The sequence below is a fragment of the Xenopus laevis genome, chromosome 2S (assembly GCF_017654675.1).
Source record: "Xenopus laevis strain J_2021 chromosome 2S, Xenopus_laevis_v10.1, whole genome shotgun sequence".
Lineage (NCBI taxonomy): Eukaryota > Metazoa > Chordata > Amphibia > Anura > Pipidae > Xenopus > Xenopus laevis.
This window is the reverse complement of record NC_054374.1, coordinates 38,365,755-38,380,195: the sequence shown is the minus strand read 5'-3', so window position 1 is coordinate 38,380,195 and position 14,441 is coordinate 38,365,755. Positions and strand designations below refer to the sequence as shown.

At 40.9% G+C, this 14,441-nt stretch overlaps 1 protein-coding gene across 1 annotated transcript in view; it reads right to left on the bottom strand.

The window, feature by feature from the left end:
* Positions 1-390: 390 nt before the first annotated feature.
* The window catches only part of nlk.S (nemo-like kinase S homeolog), a 115,988-nt gene continuing 101,937 nt past the window's right edge, over positions 391-14,441 (bottom strand). Inside the window, exons 8-11 of the mRNA XM_018249108.2 lie at positions 10,233-10,319; positions 9,072-9,270; positions 4,349-4,442; positions 391-2,243 (exon numbers count right to left, since the gene is read on the bottom strand). Coding sequence (XP_018104597.1) covers positions 2,189-2,243; positions 4,349-4,442; positions 9,072-9,270; positions 10,233-10,319 — 435 coding nt within the window. The 3' untranslated portion in view covers positions 391-2,188. The remainder of the gene's footprint in view (positions 2,244-4,348; positions 4,443-9,071; positions 9,271-10,232; positions 10,320-14,441) is intronic.

The following is a 14,441-nucleotide window of genomic DNA, read 5'->3' as shown; positions in this document are numbered from 1 at the left end:
CGATATTGGTCCTTTAGACCAATTTGGCAGCTTATTTGCACGTGTATGGGGGCTTCCGACGGGTCTCCCCGATAGATAGCTGGCCACGATATCGATTGGGTTCATTTTTCAACCGATTGACCCGTCAGACCCCATTGCTCCTCGCTATAATCCTAGGGCCGAACGTTCGGAATATAGGCCTGTGTTGGTGGGCATATTGGGGAAAGTTGCACTCGTTTGGCGGTCACCAAACGAGAGGATCTTATAGTGTATGGCCAGCTTAAGAATTAACTCAGATTTCCCTTTGAGATGCAATTGGCGGAGATGAAGTGATACAAATCTATGGAAACCTGGACATGCTAAATACACATCTTCTTGGGAGAGGTATTTAAAAAATGCAAAACAAATCAATTTTTTTTTTTAAATGACACATTTAATGTTTTCACCACTGAACTTCAAATCTACATTTTACAAAGTGACCAGCAAATATCTCAAATCACCATTGTCAGGTTTCACCTTTCCTCAGCCAGCCTTGGGCTCCATATTGCTTATTGTTTCCTTCTGGTGACACCTATTTCCTTACACCCAAAGTAAAAACACTCCCGTCAGGGCGTCTGTTTAAGGAGCCGCTTCATACAAAAGAATACTAAGTAATTAAGAAAAAAAAAAAAAAAAAGAAAGAAAGACTTCATATCTCTGATATTTGGAATTCAAACACACATTGGTTTTCACAGCAAAAGAAAAATGACTTCATTGAAGTTGAAAAACAAAAACTTCCCATACAATAAATCTTGAAAACAAAAAAAGGGTAAAAAATCCAATTAGGTTTAATTTATTGTCCTCCTATCTAATTCAGCTTGTTCAGGATCAAAAATAAAATATTCTTCTAGGATAAATGACAATAAGTTTAGCAGTTAATAGTACGCTACATAGACCACCAACATGTTGATTTGTTTTTCTGGGAGGGGGGGGGATCCAAAGTAATTCCTTAATAACGGTGAGAGTGATCTTCTGCCTTCTTGTGTTGCGCGAGTGGAATATGCTTTCATAGAAAAACTGGAAGGAACATTCAAGTTTCAAGTCTGCACACTGAAGCTAAAAAATAATCATTTGGAGTGAAACAAGCTGAGCTGTCAACTCCAGGAGGTAGAGGCCTTAAGTTGTGTCTGTATATACATATGCACAGGAGATTTCAGTGTTAAAAAGAAGATGGAAAGTATAGGTTTCTTTAGCTGTGACATTTCCATGTCTTCTAGCCTACACAAACATAGGTTTTCCCTCAGTTCTCAGGGTTGCCGCCTTTCCTTGCCTTTGAGCTGTCCAGTGTAGGAGGTGGTGGGGCTCGGGGTGGGGGAGTCACAAAAACCTTTTTTCTTTTTTTCAAATCTAAAATGTGCAAGCTATCTCGCCTTTATACAGCCGGACATTAAAAAGGACCTTTACAAATGGCCGATGATCAGTGGAACTATTTACACAGATGGAAACGATGCATGCCCAGGACTTCAAGGTAAGAAAAAAAAGAAGTCTAAGAAAAATAGAATATATAATTTATATATTTATACTGGGAAGGGAGAACTTCCATTCCCTCTGGTCACAGATACACTCCTCTCCGCCGAAAGCCTTCTGGTCTCAGAACATATAAATAACATGGTTTCTAGTGCAGCACTAGGAAAGGGACGTCAAGCTACAGACATTGTCAGCCCCTGGTCATTCTTCATCATGGGAAGTGCTTTGTGATTGGTCTCCAGAACACGTTCTCTTTCCGTACTCGTTGCTTGGATTAGCAGAAAATTCAGGGGGTCGTCTTATTTGGAATGGCTCAGTATAAAAATGCTTTGCACACAGCCACGCTTTAATTAAAAAAATAAATAAAATAATATTTAAAAACCTAGAACCAACCTCTACAAAAAAAAACCCATTTATTACATCATTTGGTGCAATTTGTTCTGAGCCTTAAAACATCATATATTTGATAAAATAAGCAATTCTGAGTTCGATCCATTCAGAAGAACAACCACCAACGGCAGAGCTGAAAGTCACCAGTAACCACTTTTGTCTTAAATATGATATACCTTTTTACACATAGTGGTTGGTAGATTTAACCTTAATTTGTTAGATTACAGTACAGGCGCAATCACTCTCCAGAATTGCAATTCCCAGACTCCAGTGGAAAGCTACACAATGGTCGTCAGTAGTAAGTCTTCCACTCTCACTCCCAAACCAGTGGAGATGGAGGCATCTCAGAGGGTTGAGCAACAGTGGAACTGGAAGAGAAACAGTACGTAAGTCGTAGGTACAATTCTGATGCAGTAAATCCCATACAGGGTAGCCGTGCTGCTGCTTTATTTGGGAAGGGGAACATCAGTCCTGTGCACAGATCTCTGCCTTTGCTTCCACTATCAGGAGGATTTAGGGTCAGGGCACACAGGCAGATTCGGGAGGATTAGTCGCCCGGCAACAAATCTGCTCTTCTTCGGGTCGACCAATCTCCCCAAACTGCCTTCCCTTCCTTCAAATGAATTGTTCCGAGTGCCATCCCACCGGCGATTTACATTTTAGCCGGAGGGATGGCACTCGGATCGATTTGTTTTCCAAAGTCGCCGAAGATTCCTCGTAGGGCGACTTCGGAAAATGAATTTCTCTGAGTGCCATCCCGATGGTGATTTTCATTTTAGCTGTCGGGAAGGCAGTTCGGGAGATTAGTCACCCTGAAGAGGAGATTTGACACCGGGCGACTAATCTCCCCGAATCTGCCTGTGTGCCCTGGGTGGGATCACACTGCACTGATTACAACTATCATTGTAATTTCACTTATGCCTCTAAAGTTGATTTTTGCAATGTATAGATAAAACAATCAGCTCCCGATTAGAAATCACACTGATTCAGAGTCTACATTTGCCATTATTTGCATATCTTCCCTTCACCTATTCAAATACAGGAAGGGGGTCAGTTATCCAGAAACCCATTATCCAGAAAGCTCTAAATTACAGGAAGTCCATTTCCTATAGATTCCATTTTAAGGACATTTAAAAAAAAAAAAAATTATTCTCTATAATAAAACAATATACATGATCCAAATTAAGCTTCAATTAATGCTTATTGGAGGGAAAAGCAATTGGGTTTACTTAATGTTTAACTGATATTTTAGTAGACTTAAAGAATAGAGATCAAAATTATGGAAAGATCCCTCATCCAGAAAATGCCAGGTTCATTCTGGATAACAGGTCCCATACCCAACTCATAGATTCCCAGATTGGCCTTCATAGGTAACCACATTAGGGTTAGTCCACACAAGGAGATTTGGGGAGATTTAGTCACCTGGCGACTAATCGCCTCTTCCTTCCGGGCGACCATCTCCCCATCAGCTAAAGCACACGCGACGCTTCGTTTTCTGAAGTCGCCCGAAGTTTCAACGGGCGACTAAATCTCTCCGAATCTCCTCATGTGGACTAACCCTTAGTGTAATACAGCAGCTATTGTTTACTTTGCAACTTGAAGGAGACTACTCAAATAAACAGCTGAAGCCCCACTGAGTATTTCTCATAATTCTCTCTCCTTATGTAAAACGTTCACAATAGCTTCTAGTAATTTGCCAATTACTCGCCCCAGGTTGCTAGGCACAATGTATTCTTTTGCTGCCATTGTTAAATAAGAGCATGCTGTAATGTTTCTGCATTGTTAGATGATGTTACTTTCTATCTGTTGATAGCACTGAAATTCTTATTATGGATTGATACATATGGCGGAGAGTCGCCGTACTGCTTGCCATGCCCAGGCATTGTCCGACCTCAGAAGATTCACCTCCTTTAGTTGCCTATTGATTATACGCATGTACTAGAGTCTCTTGAGTAGGTCTTCTCAGAAACAAAGAGCAGCCGTGCTTAATATTTACTAATACGGATATCGAGAGAAAGAATTTTCTGTGCATACTAGACATTGTGATATGATAATAAAAGATGAGGTCTGCTTGTAAATATGTCACAGCTTATATTTCACTGTACAGGACTTCATGTCATAGTCAGGAGTCCATTAGCAATATAGAAAAAGATGGAACACAACTGCCTCATGAAGCTATTTATTGCCAATTGACATGGCCGGATTTGTGGAAAGGCCACCATGGCCCGGGCCTAGGACGGCAGGATTTTGGGGGGCGGCATGCTGCCCAACCACACCCACATTGGTTCAAAAACACCGGGGATGCACTGGAGATACAATAATTTTTTAAACCCCCATTGCTCCAGTACAGATGATGAAAATTTGCACAAATAAAGGGGAGGAGACAGGGGCGACGAATGTCAGTGGGCCTAGGGGCGCCCACTATGTAAATCCGGCCCTGCCAATTGAGGATTTACTAGTCAAGGTGACATACCTTATAAAGCTTTTAAAAGCAGCAGACTGAGGATTGATGCACAGAGGTACTCGGTTTCCTTTCTGCTGTTCCAATATAAACTGATGAATTATTTCTGCAGCGGAACAAGAATGGGGGGGAAGAGAAGAAAAATAGATAATAGGTACAAAAGCAAGCACATTAGCAAATATTTCACAAGGCATTGCAGTTCTACACTTTAGATACACATGAGCAGTGGCGTAACTAGGGAGGAAGCAGACCCCGCAGCTGCGGGGGGGCCCGGGAGGAGAGGCGGCCCGGCCGAAATTGATGTCCTCCTGCTCGATGCAACGTCCCTGATGAATGCAGCCAGCATCGGGCAGTGTCGGACTGGCCCACTGGGAAAAGTCCCAGTGGGCCCCAGTCCTTGTGGGCCCCCACGAGGCCCGACCACACTCCTATCTATTTTTATGCCAGCGTCCGGTTTTGCAATGGGCCCCGCAGCGCTGCTACTACTTAACAAGGGCTCCTAGCTGGCAAAGGTAATGTGCGCTGCGCATGTTTCAGTGTGTGACCGTGCGCTGCGCCAGATGATGACGTCACAGACTGCGCGGCATCCAATGCGTCCTTCATGTGGGGGAAGAGAGAGGTGCGTGTGTAACGCGTCAGAGGTATTGCTGGACTGGACTGGTGCGGTGGGTGGATTCTCCTGGCTGCATTCGCTTTTGCTGCCTGCACCCTGCCTGTGCCAGGGCAAGTTAAAGTGGTGCTGATGGCTGATGACTGTGTGAGTACCTATTGCAGTCTTCTCTTTTGCCTACTCCCTGTCTGCTCTGTCAGCCTAGTTTTGTTGAACAACATACTACACACTACAGTGCTGGTGAGCAAATGGCCTTAATCACCCTGGGGGGTTAGGGGGGGCAGGGGGGGCATGGACTATGTCGGCCATAAAGGAAAACTATACCCCCAAAATTAATACTTAAGCAACAGATCATATTAAGTGGCTTATTAAATAATTTTACCAAACTGTACTATATATGTAAGTAAATATTGCTCTTGCCTTGAACCCCCATTTCGTGATGGTCTGTGTGCTGCCTCAGAAATCACCTGACCCAGTGGCGTAACTACCGAGGAAGCAGACCCCGCATTCGCCGCATCAGCAGTGCCAGATTACCCACAAGGCGCCCTAGGCTACAGCCCGCCTGGTTTTAGGGGCCCGGTCCAATGGATGGCGCTGGCAATCCGGACCTGGGTCATGCGCCATCCCGTTACCCTACAGAGCCAGAGAGTAAATGCTGTATTAGGCAGCTTTCTCTTCGTAGACTGTAAAGCTTTTCCTGGCCTCTGATCCCGTGTGTGGCATCAGGTCACGTGAATCTTTGCCAGTAGCTCAGAAGCAGGGCGAGAGAAATGCGCCAGCTGTCACATGCCCCGCCCCCTCTCCATTTTGAAACAGATAACAGATTGCGGCAAGACAAGTTTGGGAGGAGAAGGGCAGCAGAACATAGAATATGAGTGCAGAGGTAAATGAAAAACTAAAAATCAATGTGTGGGACTGTGTTGAGAAGGTTACATTAATTGTAAAAAAAATAGCAGGCACATGATAAAAAGTAAATAAGGTACATGGGGTAGAAAAGGAGACACAATGTGAAAGGCTTAATTGTCTTAATCAGAAAAGTAAGTGATTTGGAAAAGTAAGTGTGTAATGATATGGCAAAAACATCCTACTATGAGTTCTGGGGTATTTATACATGAAATTGCCTTTGTATTATCCTGCTATGAATTCTGGGGGTATTTATAAATAAAATAATCCCTGTGCCATCCTGCTATGAGTTTTGGGGTATTTATACATGAAATAATCCCTGTGCCATCCTGCTATGAGTTTTGGGGTATTTATACATGAAATAATCCCTATGCCATCCTATGAGTTTTGGGGTGTTTATACATGAAATAATCCCTATGCCATCCTGCTATGAGTTTTGGGGTGTTTATACATGAAATAATCCCTGTGCCGTCCTGCTATGAGTTCTGGAGGTATTTATACATAGAATTGTCACTGCGCCATCTTGATATGAATTCTGGGGGTATTTTACATGAAGTTGCCACTGCATTCATTCTGCTAAGTGTTTTATGGGAATTATAAATGAAATTGCATCAGTGGCTTTTTTTCAGAACAATGAGATTTTTAAGGAAGAGGTTTAGAGGAAGAGCTAAAATAGACGCCTTGCTATCTATATATTCAAAGTGGGCATGGTCTTACTTCTGCAGTAACAGCCCCTTAATTTGCTCATAGCCTTTACAGAGAGATCTGTGAAATTGACACTTTACCATCCTTCTATAGTTCTGGGGTATTTATATGTGAAATTACGACTTTGCCATCTTTCTATGACTTCTGGGGATATTATACATGAAATTCTCACACTATTTTGTGCAGAGGGGGCCCTGAAAATTTTTTTGCAGGGGGGCCCTGGCATCCGAAGTTACGCCACTGCACATGAGATGTATGCAAACATAGTGACGTGTAAATGGGCTACAGCCGGTTTTATACTGAACCCTCTTCGGGGCTATAGCACATGGGGATTTTGATCACCAGAAGAGAACAGCAAAAGACTAAGGGGGTTATTTATCAAGGTCCGAATTTATCTGAGTATTTCTAAGTTAGAAATCCAAGCAACTCCGATTGCCCGAATGGACCTTATTCATGAAGAAAAAAACCTGGAAAAATAGAGTTGGGCAAACTTTGGAGCTTTCCCTGAAAACTCCGAATCGTTCGTGGTTTCTGCACAAAAAACTCAGAAATCTACGAAAAAAATCGTAGTTTTCTAATCGGATATCAGTACGGACATCAGCGCAGACACTGGGACCTTCCCCATTGACTTATACAGGACCTCGAGAGCTTTTAGATGCCGGGGTTTCGGATTCTGAATTTTTAGACCATCGGACTACGAAAAAATCTTAGTTTTTTTTCCCTCCGAAAACCACAAATTATTCGAGGTTCGGATATTCGGACCTTGATAAATAACCCCCTAAATGTTGTCACCACTGATGGGAATGCATGAAAAGTGCTGTATTCAATGCATAGAGATTGCTCATAGGTGTAACTCGGAGACAAAATACTGTCACAGCTCCGTGTGTTTTCATTACGGGACTATTCATTCATTTTATCTGGAGTACTGACAGGAAGAGGAGGGTTTTGTCTGTCGTTTTCTGCTGTAGCAGACCAAATGCCTCGTGTGATATAATCCTAAATAAGCATCTCATGCCTTTAGAAACAGTGACCTATAAATACAAACAGTAGTAAAGGAACTCTATCAGTAAATCACACAGTATTTACAGTAGGTGCATCTTCTCATCGTCCCACATGTACTTATATTATATTCTAGAACTAGAGTGGCACCAGCATCCAACCATCTAAACTCTGAATATGCAGTCACTGTATGAATGGAGCCCAACTCCTCATTAGTGTATAGTTTAGCATTAACAGCAATTTAACACCTATTCTTGGCACTAACATGGTTTAATTCAGTTTTTTTCTCCCAAACCGTTTCTCTTGAGGCTACTGCAGCCCATGGCTTTTATAAAATGATTGTTTAAAGGGGAAACTATCGCGAAAATGAAAATTTACTATAAACTTCCTCATACTGAAATAAGAAACGTTCTAATTCTGTACAGTTTCTGAAATAATCAAGGTTTAGCTTCACTATTCCTCTCTCAGCATCTGTTTCTTTTCATTCTGTCTTCGTGCAGCATTTGGGTGTCAGATGAATGATCCAATATATGTTATAGGGGGGCTCCTTTTTCCTAGAAGATGTATTAGCGCTCACTCTATTCACCAGAAATCCTGTCTCTCTACAGAATTTGTGCAAAAGGCAGTTATTTTGTTAGATTTTGTTTGTACTGCAATCAGTTATTTGAGTGAGCTCTAATACATCTGCTAGGAAAGGAAGCCTCCCTATAAGATATATTGGATCATTCATCTGACAACCCAACTCCTGAATGAAAAGGAGAAACAGATGCTGAGGCAGGAATAGTGAAGATAAACTTGATTATTTCAGAAACAATGCAGAATTTTTAATTGATTGTATTTAGAAAGTTTCTTACTTCAGTATGAGGAAGCTTATATTAAATTTTCATTTTCGCGATAGTTCCCCTTTAAGTTATTATCAGTTATTTTACAAACATTATGAAATGATTCACTCTGGGGTGCCACCTAATAACCGTAGTCCCACGCCCCAACCTATTTATTTTACAATCTTCACTCAAGTTCTTTCCATATTATCTTCTATCCTTCGATCCATTGTTTCTACTTCTCCTCATGCAAAATAGGTAATGGCCATGGAATAGGCAATATAGTTGGGTAAGAGTGAAGGTTTATAGATACCTGGGCCCATTGGGAGTTTCTGGAACCATAGTAAGCCAGTCCGACAGTGCAATCAAAGTCAGTGTCATATATACTTTGTATATTGCCCATTGGCCCATCTAACCTGAACATTCCATTCCTGCCCGTAAACCTCACATTGGGTAATTTACTTCTAATGCTTCACCTTGAGATGTTTCGGAAAGGAATGTTAACTCCACTGCAGTAGCTGTTGCTTTTGGTTGTACTACAGTCACCATCAAATTTGGGATTATATTTCTTAAAGGGATTGTAGCCAAGAAAAAAAGTTAACTGATGAATAATGTGAAAATCAATTACTGTAATTTCCTTTTTGTCACACTTCAAACAAGATGAACGCCAAACGTTCCAGTACAACCCAGTACTTGCCTTTCACCTGCCGAACAGAACTGAGGTTCTTTTCAAAAGTGTCGTCAAATTTTGGATCTGTGATAGGCTCAAAATCACTGGTGTAGACCCTCCCGGAAGAAGTTGAAAAACAACATTTACACATGCAAGTGTGATATCGCAAGCGGCCTTCATCCAGGTATGGGTGAGCCAAGGCATCTTTAGCCGATATCCGTTTGGACTGAAATAAACGAAGAAGAAATAGTCGTCTATAATCCAAAGCAGACACGTTTATAAGGATTTGCTTCTGGGGTCATTTTTATCATTTCTGACAGTTGCATTTCTTCAAGCTCCAAAAATGTTTTCCTCACATTCAAGGGATAGGGTTACATTGACATCTTGAGCACATGGAAGTGCACAGTTGCGCATAATAAAAACTAACTTTTTAAATCTAGTCTAGTAGGTAAAATGGTCACTAGGGGGCGATAAAGACTTTAACATGATAAATCAAAACATTATAAATATATTTGAAAAGCATTTAGCCAAATGATTAGACTTTTATTGGCATTTTCTTATTACTTTTAAATACTGCTTATAAATATTACTTTTTTAAATTCGGCAGAACCAGCATTTGAATTTTATGGATGGGACACGCTGGGGTTTAGAGATGTTGTAAGCATTCTCATATGAACTGTTCATGAGCAGTTAGTTTTGTAACACTATTAGGAGCCAGTTGGCAAATAAAACACCAAGAAACACAGCGACAGAAATCCTGTACGTGACCTTTAATCTGAGTGAGTAACAGAGTAAGAACAAGCTACACGCTGTTATTTATTGAACTTTATTCTGTTTTGGTATAGTCATGCTTATGCACAGAACCCAGTGTACTGAGAGGGCTCTCATGCTTTGCTTCAGGCATGAGTAAACAAGGAACATCAGGTTTAATGCTTGAGGAAACAAATGGCATTCAAAGTACAATGCACGAAGGGGATCTGTGCCTCACGCCTCTGCTAAATCAGGAAGGTTCTATGGATTGGTTAGGTGGCCCAGAATGAACTGTGAGTGTTACAGGGCCCAACAAACGCAGCAAGCTTCTGGCACTGAATAAGATGCTGACATATTTGTGTTACTGGATGACTAGACTTTTTTTTTTATGGTAGTAGAGGGGGGAAATTACCCTGTGAATGGGGAGGTCTTACTTACTGGATCAAAGACCAGCATCCTGCAGAGTAGATGGACAGCTTCATGAGTTGCCTGGCTGGACAGTGTGTACAGGACAGGAAGAGATGGCTGTAAAGACAAAAAGAAATAATGAAGAATAAAGAAATAATGAAGAATAAAAAAAATAATGAAGAATAAAGCCTGCTGTGGCACAGATAAAAGGGTTGCTCTGTGTAACTGCTCCGGCTTAATAAGGACATTCCAACAGTCAGCAAGCACAGCACTCCTGTCATTCTGATTAAGGGAGAAGCAACGTCCTACCGCAATGAGCATTCCTCATCTCCCATTGTTCCATCTAATCGCCGTAATAACCTTTGGCACTCAGGGGGAATCAGGATTTCATGGCATACGCTGTAATATGTTTAAGTAACGACAGATGTACATAAGCGAACACTGACTTACAAAGCCACCAACGTATGTATAATTAACATAATACACCGAAACCAGGGAGATGCCAAGAGAGGTACTTTTCTAGTAGAGTAGCACAAATTGTTATAAAGGGAAACTGTCATGGCAAAACATGTTTTTTTCAAAAAACATCAGTTAACAGTGCTACTACAGCAGACTTCTGCACTGAAATCCATTTCTCAAAAGAGCAAACAGATTTTTTTATATTCAATTTTGAAATCTGACATGGGGCTAGACATATTGTCAGTTTCCCAGCTACCCCATTCATGTGACTTGTGCCTGCACTTTAGGATGGAACTAATTTCTGGCAGGCTGTTATTTTTCCTACTTAATATAACTGAATCAGTCTTGGTGGGACTTGGCTTTTACTATTGAGTGCTGTTCTTAGATCTTCCAGGGAGCTGTTATCTTGTGTTAGGGAGCTGCTATCTCGTTACCTTCCCATTGTTCTGTTAGGCTGCTGGGGGGGGGGGGGGAGAGGGTGATATCACTCCAACTTGCAGTACAGCAGTAAAGAGTGACTTAAGTTTATCAGAGCACAAGTCACATGACTGGGGGCAGCTGGGAAACTGACAATATGTCTAGCCCCATGTCAGATTTCAAAATTGAATATAACAAAATCTGTTAGCTTTTTTGAAAAATGGATTTCAGTACAGAATTCTGCTGGAGCAGCACTATTAACTGATGCGTTTTAAAAAACAAAAACATGTTTTCCATTGACAGTATCCCTTTAAGCATGGCCAACATGTCCAACAGCACTGTACAATAAATGTATGCCACTTCATTCATTTATAAGGTACAAGGAGGCCAATAAATCATGCAAAGAAGCTATAAGGCAAGCTAAAATTGATATAGAAAAGGATGTTGCAGCAAGCAGTAAAAAAAAAATCAAAAATTATTTTTTAAATATGTTAATAGTAAAAAAATTAAGCAGGAAGGGGTAGGACCCTTACTATCAGAGAGGGGTCAGCTGGTTGATGAAAACAAAATAAAAGCGCAGATTCTGAACTCATATTTTTCATCTGTCTACACAAATGAGGAACCAGTAAGTGAAGGTTTCCTTCTTAATAGTCCCAATTCTAGTAATACAACTAATGATGCATGGTTCACACATGAGGAAATTCAAAACAGACTAGAACATGTTAAGATAAACAAAGGTCCGGGGCCAGATGGTATTCATCCCAGGGTACTTAGCGAGCTTAGCTCTGTAACATAGTGACATCCATCAAGTTCAAGTTTTTGTTTTTTTTCCAATATCTGCCTAACTGCCAGTTGATCCAGAGGAAGGCAAAAAACCCATCTGAAGCCTCACCAATTTGCCTCAGAGGGGGAAAAATTCCTTCCTGACTCCAAAATAGCAATCGGACTAGTCCCTGGATCAACTTGTACCGTGAGCTATCTCCCATAATCCTGTATAATTTAATAAAGGATAAGATACTGGACTTCATAGCAAGTCATAATACTATGAGTTTGTGCCATCATGGTTTTATGCGTAATAGATCTTGCCAGACTAACTTAATTTCTTCTTATGAGAAGGTAAGTAGAGACCTCGATTCTGGGATGGCAGTGGATGTGATTTACTTAGACTTTGCTAAAGCATTTGATACAGTGCCACACAAAAGGTTACTGGTTAAATTAACGAATGTTGGCCTGGAACATAGTATTTGTACCTGGATAGAGAACTGGCTAAAAGATAGACTACAAAGAGTGGTGGTAAATGGAACATTTTCTAATTGGAAAAGTGTTGTTAGTGGAGTACCACAGGGCTCTGTACTAGGTCCCTTGCTTTCCAACTTGTTTATTAATGACCTGGAGGTGGGCATTGAAAGTACTGTTACTATTTTTTCAGATGATACTAAATTGTGCAGAACTATAGGTTCCATGCAGGATGCTGCCACTTTGCAGAGTGATTTGTCTAAGTTGGAAAACTGGGCAGCAAACTGGAAAATGAGGTTCAATGTTGATAAATTCAAGGTTATGCACTTTGTCAAAAATAATATAAATGCAAATAATACACTAAATGGCAGTGTTTTGGGAGTTTCCTTAAATGAGAAGGATCTATGGGTCTTTGTAGATAACAAGTTGTCTAATTCTGGGCAGTGTCATTCTGTGGCTACTAAAGCAAATAAAGTTCTGCCTTGCATAAAAAAGGGCATTAACTCAAGGGATGAAAACATAATTATGCCTCTTTATAGGTCCCTGGTAAGGCCTCATCTGGAGTATGCAGTGCAGTTTTGGACTCCAGTCCTTAAGAGGGATATAAATGAGCTGGAGAGAGTGCAGAGACTAAGTGCAACTAAATTGGTTAGAGGGACAGAAGACTTAAATTATGAGGGTAGACTGTCAAGGTTGGGGTTGTTTTCTCTGTAAAAAAGGCGCTTGCGAAGGGACATGATTACACTTTACAAGTACATAAGAGGACATTATAGACAAATAGCAGGGGACCTTTTTACCCATAAAGTGGATCACCGTACCAGAGGCCACCCCTTCAGACTAGAAGAAAAGAACTTTCATTTGAAGCAACGTCGGGGGTTCTTTACAGTCAGGACAGTGAGGTTGTGGAATGCACTGCCGGGTGATGTTGTGATGGCTGATTCAATTAATGCCTTTAAGAATGGCTTGGATGATTTTTTGGACAGACATAATATCAAAGGCTATTGTGATACTAAACTCTATAGTTAGTATAGGTATGGGTATATAGAATTTATGTAGAAGTAGGCAGGGGTGTGTGTATGGATGATGGGTTTTCATTTGGAGGGGTTGAACTTGATGGACGTTGTCTTTTTTCAACCCAATTTAACTATGTAACTATATGTAACTACATATAATTTATTTTTGCCAGTTTCAGAGACAACCTGTTTTGCACTGTAAAAGTCTCGTTCTTCTTTTAGCCATTCTCACCCTAATCTGAAGGATATTGGCCCACTGACACCTGGGCCTACAGGGAGTTTTCCTGGTATCCCAGTGGTCCAGTCCAACACTGCCTGGTGCAAGATATGACAGTTGTGGCATACATGTACCATACAAGCCAGAGTGCAGTAATATTTGGAGTCCATGTCAGGATTCTTGGAAAAGACAGCATCTAGTTTTATGGCTTTATAATAGCTTTATACAGCCATAATATTCTGCTTCACTTTGAAAGTGTAATAGACTCAACTGCTTTCATTGACTTCAATAATCTCCTAAAGTAACAGACAATTTCTGAGCCTCAGTGAATGTAACTGCTTTATTGAATTTCTCGTTTCTTGTGCTTACGGATTAAATTGCTGGCATTGCTCTTGTGGACATTGTGTTTCCTGCTTTAATGGTTTATATGAGCCTATTTTATTTGCTGCGGGTCTTTTTTTTATCAGTAGCTATGTGTTTTGCTGCTGAGCAGATGGGAGCTCAGGCTTAGGGTTAGTAATCCTCACTATTCCTTTGCCTCCCGGGAAACAGATTTCTCTTTTCCTTTCTATTGTTTTTATTTGTTGTACGACCCAAGTTTCATGTATGACAAGGCTGATGGTTATAGAGCAGAGATGTTGTCATTTAGGCATAAGGCCAAACGGAAGCCCTGCTTTATCTGTCCTGACTGGGAATTAATGGAGTCAGATGAATATAAATGAAAGTGACAGCATGCTGAATTCCACTGTGTGGAAAAACTGGGTCATCTAAAAAATGACTAAAATAATATTAAAATACCAGCTAGATGGGGGGTGGATCCAAGATGGCAACCTAAGCAGACGCAACAGATAGCTGCTCCGTACCTTATACTTAGATCCCGACTAATATTCTGGGCCG